Source organism: Leucoraja erinacea, chromosome 5 (genome assembly GCF_028641065.1).
Source record: "Leucoraja erinacea ecotype New England chromosome 5, Leri_hhj_1, whole genome shotgun sequence".
In the NCBI taxonomy this organism is placed as follows: domain Eukaryota; kingdom Metazoa; phylum Chordata; class Chondrichthyes; order Rajiformes; family Rajidae; genus Leucoraja; species Leucoraja erinaceus.
The window spans coordinates 18,399,764-18,415,300 of record NC_073381.1 but is presented as its reverse complement, the minus strand read 5'-3'; the positions used below and the strand labels follow the sequence as shown (position 1 = coordinate 18,415,300).

Here is a 15,537-nt window from a genome sequence, read left to right as displayed (position 1 = left end):
AGGCAGCAGCAGATTGTCGCTCCCTTCAGTTTCACCCCACCTACACCCCTCTGCTTCCCGGCCATGTGTGTGACCCCTTCCCGCCCCTCTCCAACTCCCCGCCCATTGCACCGGCGCGGGGGCTTTGCACTGTCTTCACGTCGGCGATGCCAGCAGGTCAGTGCCAGTCACCGGAGACGTCAGGACCAACGGGACACCGACCCCCAGGCCCACTGCAAGCACGGAGATCCCAGATCAGCAACTCCAGCCCAGCCCCGCTCCAACTCCAGAGGAACACGCTCCCCGTAGGGGCAGAAGCTGATGGTGTGCAAGGTACGTCTTGTTCTTGGGGTGGCGCAGCTCGGGCTGTGGGCGAACTGCCACTTGTCACCGTAGCGGCCCATCGGGGAGCGAATTCCTCTGGAGTTGGAGGGACAGGGAGACGCAGCGGCTTTTGAGAACGGTGGGCAATCACTTCCAAAGTTCTGCCCACACAGTCAGTACACCTCTCCTACACTTGTCTCCCGCACTAAGATCATCTCGCAGAGAATTATCCCAGCCCAACCCTCCCTATTCTCTCCTATTCTGCAAGAAAAAAAAAACTACATTGAAGACTCAAACTCGCAATCGAGTAACTGCCGGGATCGAGGCGCAAACTCGCGACCTTGCGCATATGAGCCGAGCACTCTACCACCGAGCCAGCCGTTAAAATCTATGCTAAAAATCTTCCATTCCGAAAGCCGAAAAATTCCGAATTACGAAAAGTGTCTGGTCCCAAGGCTTTCGGATAAAAGGTTGTGCACCTGTACTTCAATTTGAACCTTAATTCAAAATTCACAATTCTATAAATTTGATTACATGACATATTAATTATTCCTTTGCCTCTAATGTAGAAAAACCTGTAAAATGGAAAGGTTAAAATACAACCCCAAATACATTTCAATGTACTCATTTGCACAAAAGGCAATGAAATAATCCAAGCAAAAACAGGTTTCTCATGTAGAAGACGTTTACCTAGATTCTAGCATTAAACAGTGATAACATGCATTTAGGTGCAAGCCACACTACTTTTACTGCACTCAAAAGAATAGTGTAAATCAAGCAGAAAAATGTACAAAGCCACCTTGTTAAGGTGCAACTTACCATGCAAAACCACAAGACTTAAAGGTTTGTTTCTAGCTCACCCCTTCTAAAATGTAATTATTTGTTCAGAGCTGATCCTTAAGCAACTGAAATTTTTAAAATAAATTTGGTTTGCTAAAACTACCTGCCTTCCTCCCTACACCATTCTTGGCGAGATCATAGTGGTGCATTACCAAGTGGTTTCTCCAGCTACATCCCACAATATTTTGGTCCACATTTAACACCTGCGATCCCTTATATTAATAAATCAGCCTCTTTGCCAATTACATTTTTTAATTGCCATTACTGAGTCTTTATACATTGCAAGGTGGAATCTCATGTAGATAGGGTGGTAAAGAAAGCTTTTGGTGTGCTGGCCTTTATAAATCAGAGCATTGAGTATAGAAGTTGGGATGTAATGTTAAAATTGTACAAGGCATTGGTGAGGCCAATTCTGGAGTAGGGTGTACAATTTTGGTCGCCAAATTATAGGAAAGATGTCAACAAAATAGAGAGTACAGAGGAGATTTACTAGAATGTTGCCTGGGTTTCAGCAACCAAGTTACAGAGAAAGGTTGAACAAGTTAGGTCTTTATTCTTTGGAGCACAGAAGGTTAAGGGGGGGGGACTTGATAGAAGTCTTTAAAATGATGAGAGGGATAGAAAGTTGACGTGGATAAGCTTTTTCCATTGAGTAGGGAAGATTCAAACAAGAGGACATGATTTGAGAATTAAGGGACAGAAGTTTAGGGGTAACACGAGGGGGAACTTCTTTACTCAGAGAGTGATAGCTGTGTGGAATGAGCTTCCAGTGGAAGTGGTGGAGGCAGGTTCGTTTTTATCATTTAAAAATAAATTGGATAAGTATAGGACGGGAAAGGAATGGAGGGTTATGGTCCGAGTGCAGGTAGATGGGACTAGGGGAGAATAAGTGTTCGGCACGGACTAGATGGGTCAAGATGGCCTGTTTCCGTGCTGTAATTGTTATATGGTTATATAGTTTGGGCGGAAAGTAGTTATGATCACTGACTGGATTGTACTGCATTACAAGCATGTATACAGATAATCGTCGACATGTTTGCACTGATAAGGTAATAGCAATATGCAAGCATGGTTGATAAAATATTACCCCTGCGAAGTACTGTCCCAGTGTTGTCAATTTTATGCTTAACTATTCAGAAAAGGTGAATTCAATTCAATTCAACTTTATTGTCATTGCACAGATACAGGTATGGGTACAACAAAATGCAGTTTAGCGTCTGTTCGTAGTAATAGTGCAATATAGAAATAAAAATACAGAATAAGCAAACAATGTGGACGGAGACTGGAGAAATCTATCGGCGGGACTCTGAGTTCAGCAATGTGATAGTGTTGTTGAAGAAGCTGTTCCTCATCCTACTTGTACGAGACCTGAGGCTCCTGTACCGCCTCCCTGATGGGAGGAGGGCAAACAGTCCATGGTTAGGGTGGGAGGGGTCCTTGATGATCTTCCCGGCCCATCTCAGACACCGTTTTCGGTGGAGGGCATCCATGGCAGGGAGCGGGGCACCGATGATGCACCGAGTAGTTTTCACCACCCATTGTAGTGCCTTCCTGTCAGCTACGGTGCAACTGCTGTACCATACCGTGAAGCAGGTGGTCAGGATGCTTTCGATGGTACAGCGGTAAAAGTTGGTCAGGATCTGGGGAGACAGGTGAGCTTTCTTGAGCCTCCTCAGGAAGTAAAGGCGCTGCCGCGCCTTTTTGATCAGTTTGGAGGTATCGAGGGAACATTTCAAATGTAAATGATCACGGAAATCCTGAAGGTAGACAAAAATGCTGGAGAAATTCAGCGGGTGAGGCAGCATCTATGGAGCGAAGGAAATAGGCAACATTTCGGGTCGCGACCCTTCTTCAGACTGATGTGGGGGTGGGAAGAAGAAAGGAAGAGGGGGAGACAGTGGGCTGGGAAGGGGAAAGAAGGAGAAAGTAGGAACTACCTAAAATTGGAGGGGTCAATGTTCATACCACTGGGGTATAAACTACCCAAGCGAAATATGAGGTGCTGGTCCTCCAATTTATGGTGGACCTCACTCGGGTCATGGAGGAGGCCCAGGACAGATAGGTCGGATTCGGAATGGGAGGGGGAGTTGGTGCTGAGCCACCGGGAAATCCTGATATCACTAAAATGGATGAAGGGGAGCCAGTGGATGTAGTGTATCTAGACTTTCAGAAAGCCTTTGACAAGATCCCGTACGGGAGACTGGTGACTAAGATTAGAGCACATGGTATTGGGGGTAGAGTATTGACATGGATAGAAAATTGGTTGGCAGACAGGATGCAAAGAGTAGGAGTGAACGGGTCCTTTTCAGAATGGCTGGCAGTGGCGAGTGGAGTGCTGCAAGGCTCGGTGTTGGGACCACAACTGTTTACCATATATATTAATGATGTAGAAGAGGGAATTAGGAGCAACACAAGAAAGTTTGTGAATGACAGAACTGGATGGTAGTGTGAACTATAACGAGGATGTTCGGAGGATGCAGGGTGACCTGGGCAGATTGAGTGCGTGGGCAGATGCGTGGCAGATGCAGTATAATATAGATAAATGTGAGGTTATCCACTTTGGTGGCAAAAACAAGGGGGCAGATTATCTCAATGGGGGTTAGGTTTGGTAAGGGGAAGGTGCAGCGAGACCTGGGTGTCCTTGTACACTGGTCACTGAAAGTTGGCATGCAGGTACAGCAGGCAGTGAAGAAAGCTAATGGAATGTTGGCCTTCATAACAAGAGGATTTCAGTATAGGAGTAGAGGTTCTTCTGCAGTTGTATAAGGCTCTGGTGAGACCACATCTGGAGTATTGTGTATAATTTTGGTCTCCTAATTTGAGGAAGGACATCCTTGTGATTGAGGCAGTGCAGCGTAGGTTCACGAGATTGATCCCTAGGATGGCGAGACTGTCATACGAGGAAAGATTGAAAAGACTAGGCTTGTATTCACTGGAGTTTAGAAGGATGAGGGGGTATCTTATAGAACCATATAAAATTATAAAAGGACTGGACAAGCTGGACACAGGAAAAATATTCCCAATAACAATTTTAAGACAGAGGTGAGAAAAAACGTTTTCACCCAGAGAGTTGTGAATTTGTGGAATTCCCTGCCACAGAGGGCAGTGGAGGCCAAGTCACTGGATGGATTTAAGAGAGTTAGATAGAGCTCTAGGGGCTAGTGGTATCAAGGGATATGGGGAGAAGGCAGGCATGGATTATTGATTGGGGACGATCAGCCATGATCACAATGAATGGTGGTGCTGGCTCAAAGGGCCGAATGGCCTCCTCCTGTTTTCTATGTTTCTAATCCCACCATCAAAGTTGTTGAGGCAGATAGTTATTTCAAAACTACCACAAAAGATTGTTAGGCAAAGGTATTAACAATTGTGTGACAAAGATGGATTGAACGAGTTAATAACCCAAGATCGATGTAATGGAACTGTGCAACATGACTGTGCAAATTTATGACCTATACTTTCGTGAAATGAAAAACTTGGAGTGAATGATCAAGGGGTGTGAGGAAGTCATGAGATAAATAGCTCATGCCAAGAAAAATAACAATTACACAAGGACCCCACATGTCCCTCAACCTTCATACAGTAGCATGGATTTCCACAGAAACAAACACCCTTGTGAATTACCACCCCTTTCCAACGTGTACCTCCTCCCAAATCAGTGCCCATCTTTCCTCCAATCAATGTTCCAAGGTCAAATGAGCAAATGACATACTTTTGTGATTATGACACGTAATTTTATATCTCAAACCTTCCACGGGCTGTGGCATTGTTAACCACATCACTGTCCCATATTGCTAAATAGATATGACTATCTCATACTTCTACAGGTGCACAGTAGAGAGCATGCAGACTGGTTGCATCATGGCTTGGTTCAGCAACGTGCGCCCAGGAGCGGAAAAGACTGCAAAAGTTGTAAACACTGCCCAGTCCATCATCGGCTCTGACCTCCCTACCATCGAGGGGATCTACCACAGTCGCTGAAATCTGCAACATCCAGGTTCAGGAACAGCTGCTTCCCCACAGCCATCAGACTATTAAACCAAACTCAAACAAAAATCTCAACTTTAATAGCCTATTGCACTACATATACATTCTCAATGGTATATGGACACACTGATCTGTTCTGTATTTATTTATGCCTACAATATTCTGTTGTGCTGAAGCAAAGCAAGAATTTCATTGTCCTATCTGGGACACATGACAATAAACTCTTGAATCTTGAATTAACTTCAAATGATTTTGTTCTTTTCTAGCCAGACATTACAAGATAATTATCTGCAGTATCTTGTCCTGCTCCAGTTCCATTACCACACTCTCAATGGTTTATTCTTCGTGCTTCACATTTCTCACACACACTGCCACACAGAGATCATTCAAAACACTGGGGTGTATTAGACCCAACCCTGCAAATGCCTCGCATTCACTTACCTTTTGCACCCAACTATCTGCTGCCCTCACAGCTGCATCTTTTCTGCTAAATGAATCAGTCTGCAGGTGAGAAGCAAGCTGTGCTACAGGGTAGCCTGATAGAGTTGTTCACCATATCTACAGGCCTATGATCAGAAATTATTACAGTTGAAGTTTAAATGTGAAAAAATAATTTACAACCATATTCAATTTGTGTACATTAAAAATAAAAATGTTATGCTTTAGTCAAGCTCCTTTTTCAAACAAATGCAGGCTGCATAAATTGTAAGAAAAGCGAAGGAGCAGGTAAGAAGTGTATCCGTTCCTCTGTCCATTACAGGGTATCCCTCAATTAGGTCCAGGTGGAACACAAAGTTGATGCATCTGCTAACCTCACCCACCCCTCAGCCGATGCATGTACTTTCAAGCCTCAAATGGTAGGCTTCAAATTCAAGAAAACAGATGGGCCTGTCCTACTGTTTCCACACGTTGGCCGATGTCCTACTCCATTTCACCAATGATCCTGACCTCTTCACTCCAAGTAACTTCATTCAATTAAGCACAGAAAAAATCCAGAATCCATCATAGAAACATAGAAATTAGGTGCAGGAGTTGGCCATTCGGCCCTTCGAGCCTGCACCGCCATTCAATATGATCATGGCTGATCATCCAAGTCAGTATCCTGTACCTGCCTTCTCTCCATACCCCCTGATCCCCTTAGCCACAAGGGCCACATCTAACTCCCTCTTAAATATAGCCAATGAACTGGCCTCAACTACCCTCTGTGGCAGAGAGTTCCAGAGATTCACCACTCTGTGTGAAAAAAGTTCTTCTCATCTCGGTTTTAAAGGATTTCCCCCTTATCCTTAAACTGTGACCCCTTGTCCTGGATCATCTCTTATCCCTGGCCATCAACAAAATCTAAAACACAAAAGACTTCAGATTGTAGAATCTTGAGCAAAACAAAATGCTGAAGGAACTCAACAGGAGAGCAGCATCTGTGGGGGGGAAAGGGAAGACAACGTTTTGGATCAGGCCCCGTCTTCACGCTGAAGGGTGCCAACGCAATTCACTCCACAAATGCTGCCTGTGCCATTGAGTTCTTCCTCGCACTTAACTTTTTGCTCCTCTGCTTGCTAGCTTGGTGTAATTCGAGGATAAACTTCCACCCACATTCACTTCTATTACCAGTACCATTCATGGTCATGTCCACCCATCTTCCCCATTCCAAGTAACATTATCTGATGCAATAACTTGAGGTACAAAAAAAAGTGCTGGAAGCCACAAGAGAAAAACAGACTAAATATTCAGCTCATGTAACTTTTGTGAATAGAAAAATTGCATTCACGTTAACAAAATATTAACTTAAATTGGATGGCAAGTTCATTTGGAAATTAGGGCCAGAGGTTTTCTCAATGAGCTAAAAAAAAGCACGGGAGTGATGGGTAAACAGGATTTGGTGCAGATTAAAATATGAGCAGCATAGTTTCAGGCAACATTTTAAGAAAAGAGTAGAAGACAGTACGCTATAATAGCCAAGCAGCACCTACAAACCGTTGCAAGAGTTTCACATGGTTAGTCGAGCCAGAAGTAGCTTTAAAAACTGCATTGCAATAATGTGGACTGAAGCTTACCACGTCAAATATGCCAACAGTAAAGAACAAAATCTAGAAGGATGGCTAGGAAAGGGGAGGTTGTGACAAAGCAGAGGCTTGGATCATCCAGGATTTAGCATGGCGAGTTTCTACTTGTACAATACTTGATGTCAAATAATCTGGCAATTCGGGGGCAGTAGAACAGTTAGGGAATAAAATAAGGTACACGTGTCTGCCATCAGTCTAGATAATGCTCAGCTGGGTGAAAAGTGGGAAGTGGAGGTGCCATTAAGTGGAGGAAGGGGGAGGATGGGGTCCCACAGTCCCGTTTATATCAAATGGTGGAAAGGGTCAAGAACTTGAAAATCCTGGGCATTCATATTTCCAAAGATCTCTTCTGGTCCCAGAACACTGATGCAATCATAAAGAAAGCACATCAGCGTCTCTACTTCCTGAGAAGATTACGGAGAGTCAGTATATCAAGGAGGACTCCCTCGAAACTCTACAGGTGCACAGTAGAGAGCATGCTGAACGGTTGCATCGTGGCTTGGCACGGCAATGTGCGTCCAGGAGCAGAAAAGGCTGCAAAAAGTCGTAACCACAAAAAGTCCATCATCAGTTCTGGCCTCCCTACCATCGAGGGGATCTATCGCTCAAAAAGGCTGCCAGCAAAATCAAGGACCCACACTATTCTGGCCACACACTCATCTATCCGCTGCCTTCGGGTAGAAGGTACAGGAGCCTGAAATCTGCAACATCCAGATTCAGGAACAGCTTCTTCCCCCCAGCCATCAGACTATTAAACACAACTTGAAACAAATTATGAACTATAACAACCTATTGCACTTCATCTTACTGATGTGTGTATATATATTCTATGGTGTATGGACACACTGATCTGATCTGTATTTATGACTACAATATCCTGTTGTGCTACAGCAATGTAAGAATTTCTTTGTCCTATCTGGGACACATGACAATAACATCTCTTGACTTGACTTGAAAGAGTACATGATTGAGAGAAATAAAAACTAGGATCTTTGGAGACATGAGTAATGGTTTTGTGCAGAGGATACGAGAAGCCAATGCTCAATATTCTTGGGCTACGACTGGATAAAAATGGAACAGATATTGATAATTCCACAATCTGAATGAAGATGGTGATGCACTGGTGATGACAAGTGGATATCGTTGTTAACTGTGCACTGAAATATCTAAAATAACTTCTCACAATCACATTGACTATTATTTGTGATTTTGATCGGGACTATTTCCAAATTCAACAGGCATAAACCCAACTGGAAGAATTCAAACAATGATTCACTGAAGATGGACAATAATTTGAGAGGCCACAATACAACATAGAACATAGAAATAGAAAATAGGTGCAGGAGTAGGCCAGTCGGCCCTTCGAGCCTGCACCGCCATTCAATATGATCATGGCTGATCATCCAACTCGGTATCCTGTTCCTGCCTTCTCTCCATACCCCCTGATCCCTTTAGCCACAAGGGCCACATCTAACTCCCTCTTAAATATAGCCAATGAACTGGCCTCAACTACCTTTGCGGCAGAGAATTCCAGAGATTCACCACTCTGTGTGAAAAAAGTTTTCCTCATCTCAGTCCTAAAAGATTTCCCCCTTATCCTTAAACTATGACCCCTTGTTCTGGACTTCCCCAACATCGGGAACAATCTTCCTGCACCTAGCCTGTCCAACCCCTTAAGAATTTTGTAAGTTTCTATAAGATCCCCCCTCAATCTTCTAAATTCTAGCGAGTACAAACCGAGTCTATCCAGTCTTTCTTCATATGAAAGTCCTGCCATCCCAGGAATCAGTCTGGAGAACCGTCTCTGTACTCCCTCTATGGCAAGAATGTCTTTCCTCAGATTAGGAGACCAAAACTGTACGCAATACTCCAGGTGTGGTCTCACCAAGACCCTGTCCAACCAAGGCTCCAACCCTACTTTGGATCACCTGCACACAAAAGTCTCGTCCATACACCTCTTAATCCATTGCAGTCTTTGGTAGTCTCCCAATTTGTTGCCTAAATAAAGATATGCTTATTTAAAGTAGTTCTTTAAATCACACAAGTTGTGTTCACACATCACCACTACATCTACTGACCTCTGCAGTTTCTCAGCTTCCATGCTGTGTAACCTTAATGATGCAACCTTCATATCTGCAACCTTCCAATGCCGACCTTTTGCTTACAAATTATAAATTACTACACCACCAGTAGTTATCTCGATTAGGTGTAAAGATCCAAATTCTAGAATCACCTCACAAAGCCAATGTCTCGTCTTTTACTACTCAAATCTATGGCCAAGCTTTTGATAATCTGTTTGAGTATCGTGTAATTTTGCTTTATTACTCATGAAAGATCCTGGTTTTACCATATTAAAAGGCATATAAATGTAAAATTTCATGAATAGAATCCCAAACATGTGCATAGATTACTTGAGCTGCTTCAGCCATGTGCAGCAAATATTGATTAGAGAGCTGTGATCCTGCTGGGTGCAGTCCAAATCACTTATTTCTCACTAATTTATGAAGCACTTGTTAAACAACCAAACCATAAAACGTTCTCCTGGAAACACAATGCAAGTGTTTTTAAATTTGTTGATGTTTGCGGTGCAGGCTCGAAGGGTCGAATGGCCTACTCCTGCACCTATTTTTTCTATGTTTCTAAATGTAGCATACTTCAAAAATTAGTTCAGTTTTAGGAGCTAAAATTTTAGTTTAGAATTTTATGCTGTAAAAGCTTAACCATAGAGTACGATTGAAGTGAACATCTATAATTCACCTCTCACTGCAATAACTAGAGTTTTCCTAACTAGGGACATATTTGCCTCCTTGCCCGATCTAATTTTGGCCAATTTCAGAGGCAAGAATGGAGTTATAGCTTTCCCAAAGGAATCTAGGAGGGTCTGATAGCACCCATGGAAACCCGAGACTGCAGATGCCATATACAGCCAAAATGCTGAAGTTACTCAGTGGATTATATTGTTAGAAATAATCATTGAACTATGTTGCTGCTGTTTGCTCTAAATTCAAAAATAAGTTCAGTACATAAGCGAAGTACTGTTGATGACAAACCTGAAAACTAGAAATTGTTGAAATACTTTGGTCAGTGTCTGGAGATTTCATATCAAAATTCTAGATCCAAAAATTGTCAACCCTCTCCCTTACTCGGCAAGGCTTTCCAAAATGACTATTCCTGGCAGTTTCCATCTTAATTTTGTAAAGGCTCATTTAACCGTGTAAGTAAGGGGTAGCAAGTTCTAGGACTTGCCAGAGACTTTAAACAGCTGAATATGTTGAATGTATGAACAAGTTTATAAATCAATATGCAATTGGACACATCTTGGTGCCTAAATGAGCGATTTGAAAACTTCTGTAATAATGATAGTATTATCTTCATAATGTTTTTGGCAATGTGGTTTTTCCAAATGGTTTTGCACAGGTCAATAAAGACTTGTGCCCATTGATTAAAAAAAAAAGGCGAGTACAGCAACCATTTTGCTTATTGTATGGAGTTAAAGGGACTTTAAAGGGATGTTGGTTATAATTTAGGTTATTCCAGTTTAGCTCGGACAGTAGATAAAATCCATCTGTTTTTTCCCTTGCATAGAGCAAAAAAAAATCAGTTTATTATTCAAAAGAGTAGGACTCCAATTGCACTGCAGTTTCAGCAATTTATAAAAAAACTAGACTAAGTGGAACCCATTGGGTTCCAGCTTCACAGGAGGGCTGGTCCCCCAACGCAATATTCCACCTCTCCACCAGTAAACTTTCTTGAATACTCACACGGCTGAGTGTGGCTTCTCCACTTTGGGGCTTCTGCAGTCAGCGGCACTTCCGCAATCAGCGTGACCTCTACTCTCAACAGAAATTACGCAATCAGAGCGACCTCTGCACTCACCAGAAATAATGCAATCAGCGCAACCTGTCCATTAAGCGGAAGTCACGAAATGAGCGGGACTTTTGAACCAAACACAGTCAGTCTAATAAAGCATTTATTCCTTCCAAACACAGTTGGACCTAATAAAGCATTGCAGTTTCAAGCACAGGCAGGGCAGCAGGCCAAACAACTTATGGCATTGTCATTAAGGGCTAACAAATCATTTATTGCAAGTACATTGCAGACTCACAGTTCAGTCAATTCACAGCTTAGAATGAGAGTCATGGCCTCTCCCTCACGATCTTGCAGAGTGACTGAGTTACGTCCAGGCATCCGGGATTTTAATGTCATGTCCCCCCCCCCCCCCCCTCCCCCTCCCCGGAAGGGGCGTTATCTTCATCGTGGTGATTGACAGGTTTTTTTTACGCACTCATAACTTTTTTTTTCATTGATGCAAAAAAATCCTTGGGTCCTGCTCAGCAGAGGACTGAGTAAGATGGCCAAAAATCATAGCGATATGGTAGCATTTTTTTCTAAAATCAATATAGAGAGCAGACAGGAAGTGGTCAAGATGAAACTTTTAATTATATAGATATCTATCTACATAATGGTTTTCACAACTTCAGATCCCAAAGTTCTTCATAAGCAATTGTAATTGAATAGGTTTTCTGAACACGTGGTCACTGTTGTAAGAAATACAAAGATGAGTCAAGAAAACTCTCCCAAACATGATAGTCAAAATGCTCGAGTAGCTCAGCAGGGCAGGAAGCATCTTAAGAGAAAATGGATTGGTGACGTTTCGGCTCAGGGCCCTTCCGACTGAAGAAGGATCCCAACTCGAAATGTCACCCATCTATTTTCTCCAGAGATGCTGCCCATCCAGCTAAGTTACTGCAGGATTGCTTGTCTATCTTTGGTATCTGCATGATCTGCATTTCCTTTTTATCCCATAAACAGGAATCAGATTAACACCCATTTTTGGTGATCTTGGCATAAGGCAAAATACTGGGTACATGGCTTGCTCTTCCTCGAAATTGTGATGGAATCTTATATCATCTAAATACATGTAGTTTTTATCCAATGCATCAAAAACACAAATGCCAAATGTCATTTTGTGCTTAAATCCTGGGATGGCCTTAAACCTCCAACTATGGACTCAGGAGCACGTGTTGCCAATTCAGCCACTGACAATAATCAGATATTAATAATATGATAACCTTTTGATAATCAACAGCCAAATGAAGGTACTGGTTTAGTGCTACAGGACCAGCAACCAGAGAATAGGATTTGTTAAGGGCAATTAGATGTTACGAATTCAGTTTAAACAAAATGAAGGGCGTTAGCCCACAATGTTGCCAGAGCTTGGCGACTCTTTTGTCTTTTCTTTGACTGGAAAGCACGCAAAGTAAAGCTTTTTCACTATATCTCGGTGCACGTGACAATAATAAACCAAACTAAAAAGATGAAAATAGTTTGTAGCTGCAACATGCACTACTTATACCCAACAAGTCAGCTGCACTTTGTACTATCCAAAGGTCACAGCTGCAAAACAATCCAAGGGTTTCCATGCCAATCATCTCTGTAATCAACAAGCCATCCAACCAATACAGCCACCTTCCCACAAGAAAGACCAGTGCTGCCACTGAGGATTTGCAGACCGGATGTGTTGGTTTGCATTTGCAAAGATTCAAAATATCTTACTACAGGTAGGAAACACTGCAGCCTTAATCTGTCAGGGCATGTCATTTTACAGCCTATGTCAATATGGATGTCTTAACTACCCCCAAGACACATCAAAGCACATATAGGCAACAAATGGCAGCAGTACCCTCTTCCCCAGATTAAATGGCAAGAATCAAGCAAAATGTTAGAATGCAATATTGTTACAGCAAATGCTTTCCAAAATAAAAACAGCTGACTACCCCTCCTTCTCAAACCGTTTAATACCATTCTTAAACAAGGGAATCATAAAAACATTACCTGGTAACTGAAGCACGTAATGGTAAGGCTCTAGTAGGATCTGTTCAGAAGTTCCTTTTTTATTCTCCATAGTTCTCAGTTGTAGGGACAAATGCAAATCTGTAACAAGCATTTGTAGACAAAACATTAACATGTTATAATAGAACTGCTATTAATATTTCTTCCAAGAGAGAAATTGTTTTAAATTAGCTTTAGTTGCATGAACACAACTTGGCTGCAAAATGCAATTAATTAACTTTGAATAACATGGCAACCCTCCAGAAAAATGTGATTGTATGCCTTTATTGTCATCAGCTGTAATGAAAATAGAATATTGCTGCTGCCCTCGCATACTACCGAGGAACAACTAAACTGGGCCATATTGTTGCACTAAATTTTAAAATGTCCAGAGAAAATTGTGCAATTTGAGAATGCTGGAGGATTATGTAAGAATTATGTTATTTTCCAGCTTTAATGCCAGGGACATAATGTGGAATTAGATTTATGCAGAATTTGAAGCTAGAAAATGTTTTGCCTTAGAATACCTATCAATATTCGATTCTCCGAGTAATCAAGGCAACAGATTTAAAATAATAAAATGGTCCAAAACAGATGTATGATATTCCAGTCTAGCAGTCTTACAATGTCAAACCTTAGTTTGCATACATGACCAAGACATGCTTAGTTGATTAAATAAATTGCATTGAAGTGGTAATCCAGACTGACATAAACCCTGGATAAAATCTCAAATCTGTTTCGGAACCACACCGCTCTTTACAAATTGCACTGGGTTCTAATGTGGTTCACACCAGCAATCACCTACAAGTATGAATTTGATTTTTCAGTAGCATGTGGTGGTTGGGGCAGAGGATCACTTCTCCCATCTTTAGTCTGGCATCAGTTGGTATGCCAACATTTCCTAGGTTAGGTCAGAGACTGCTGGCATTTTTATGGGAACAGGGAACAATATGCATTTTCATCTTCCATTACTACTTCTAATATGCATACCATCTATCAAGGTTGATTTCATTATTCGAGACAAATCTCAACAGCCAAGTGTTCATAACTAAATTCCCCCAACAAAATAAACCAAAGGTTTATATCTGTGGCAAATGCAGAACCATGCTCACACCATACCTTGGCATTAACTTCTCCCTATTTAAGGCCTACCTCCGAAATCTGAATGAAAAATAAAGACATGCAGACATGACATATGGCAACCAGATTTGACCAACCCAAGTAAAACAAATTCAGAAAGTTGTTTCATGGAATGAAAAGAATGTTGTCTGCAAAATTAAGAAAGCATTTATGAAAGCCCATGCAATTGAGGTCCATGTAATTAAAGGGGTCCAAGCAGTATAGAAAGGGAATTGGACAGGCTGAAAGCAGAGTAGTAAATAGGTGTTATTCCAATGTTGGTAGTCTGGAGTTTCCAATGGGCAGTACTTGGTCACCTGCTTCATTGTGGTGTATGATAATAGTTTGGGTTTAATGAGCACACAAGATGCAGATTAAACAAAATACACAAGTGTTATGCAAAGTATCTTTGTATAAATGAAACAGAATAAACTGCCATAGTTTTAAAATGTGGACAGGAATAGGACTGATTTACATGTATTCAATTTTTGAAAGTTGAAAGGCATGTTAAGAGCAGTAGTAAAACAATGAGATCCTGGGATATATTAACAGAAATAATGCAAAAGAGACATTGAACAGATACAAAACACTGGTTAGGCTACTTAGACACTGCATACAATTTTTGTTGCTCTCTTCAGTAAGAATAAGATGGGTCATCGAGGACACAGAAAACATTTTGTGGAGACTAGCATTTTAAGCTACAAGATTACAGTCAAGGTTGTTTTCCTTGGAATTTGAAAATTATTGGTGATTTATAAAATTTGATTAAACAAAGTAGAGGGACGACGACAAAAGACCAGCGACAAAATGGATTTTGGGAAAATACCTAGGGGCTGACTGAGGATCTGGAATTCACAGCATTGCAGCAGAAACAGAATCAGTGCATTCTGAAAGGAATTGGAGAGACAAATGAATAATTTGTAGGCTTACAGGAAAGAGCAGTGCAATGGAACTGAAAGAATTGCTCCTCAGATCAAACAGAAAGGACGGCTGTCTGGACCAGTGGCAACAATTATGCTTCAACAATTCATGGAGCCTACACCATGTCTTGCACTACTATACTCCATTGTTGAAACAGTGCCCCAATTTGGTCAGAAAAGAGTTTTGTTTTCTTCCAGCTACAAAACTGCTAGAATTACATTGTTAAAACTGGCAAGTAGCAGCTTTAGCTCAAAGTTTATAAACTAATCGTTGATTTAAGAAAAGGGAAGGTTGGGAGTCCACATATCAGTATTCATTGCGTTGGAAGGAACTGAAGATGCCGGTTTACACCGAAGATAGATACAAAATGCTGGAGTAACTCAGCAGGACAGGCACCATATCTCAACAGTCAGAACGAGTGACATTTCAGGTCAAGACCCTTCTTCAGACTAAGAGCCAGGGGAGAGAAAAA

The 15,537-nt window shown here is 41.8% G+C and overlaps 1 protein-coding gene across 3 annotated transcripts in view; it reads right to left on the bottom strand.

Annotated features, from left to right (window-relative positions):
- The window catches only part of ggps1 (geranylgeranyl diphosphate synthase 1), a 47,750-nt gene that overhangs the window by 18,560 nt on the left and 13,653 nt on the right, over positions 1-15,537 (bottom strand). For all 3 annotated transcript variants that reach the window (XM_055635151.1, XM_055635152.1, XM_055635153.1), the window contains one exon: positions 13,029-13,127. In XM_055635151.1, the coding sequence (XP_055491126.1) occupies positions 13,029-13,098 (70 nt within the window). In that variant the 5' untranslated portion in view covers positions 13,099-13,127. Of the gene's footprint in view, positions 1-13,028; positions 13,128-15,537 lie in introns of those variants that run through there.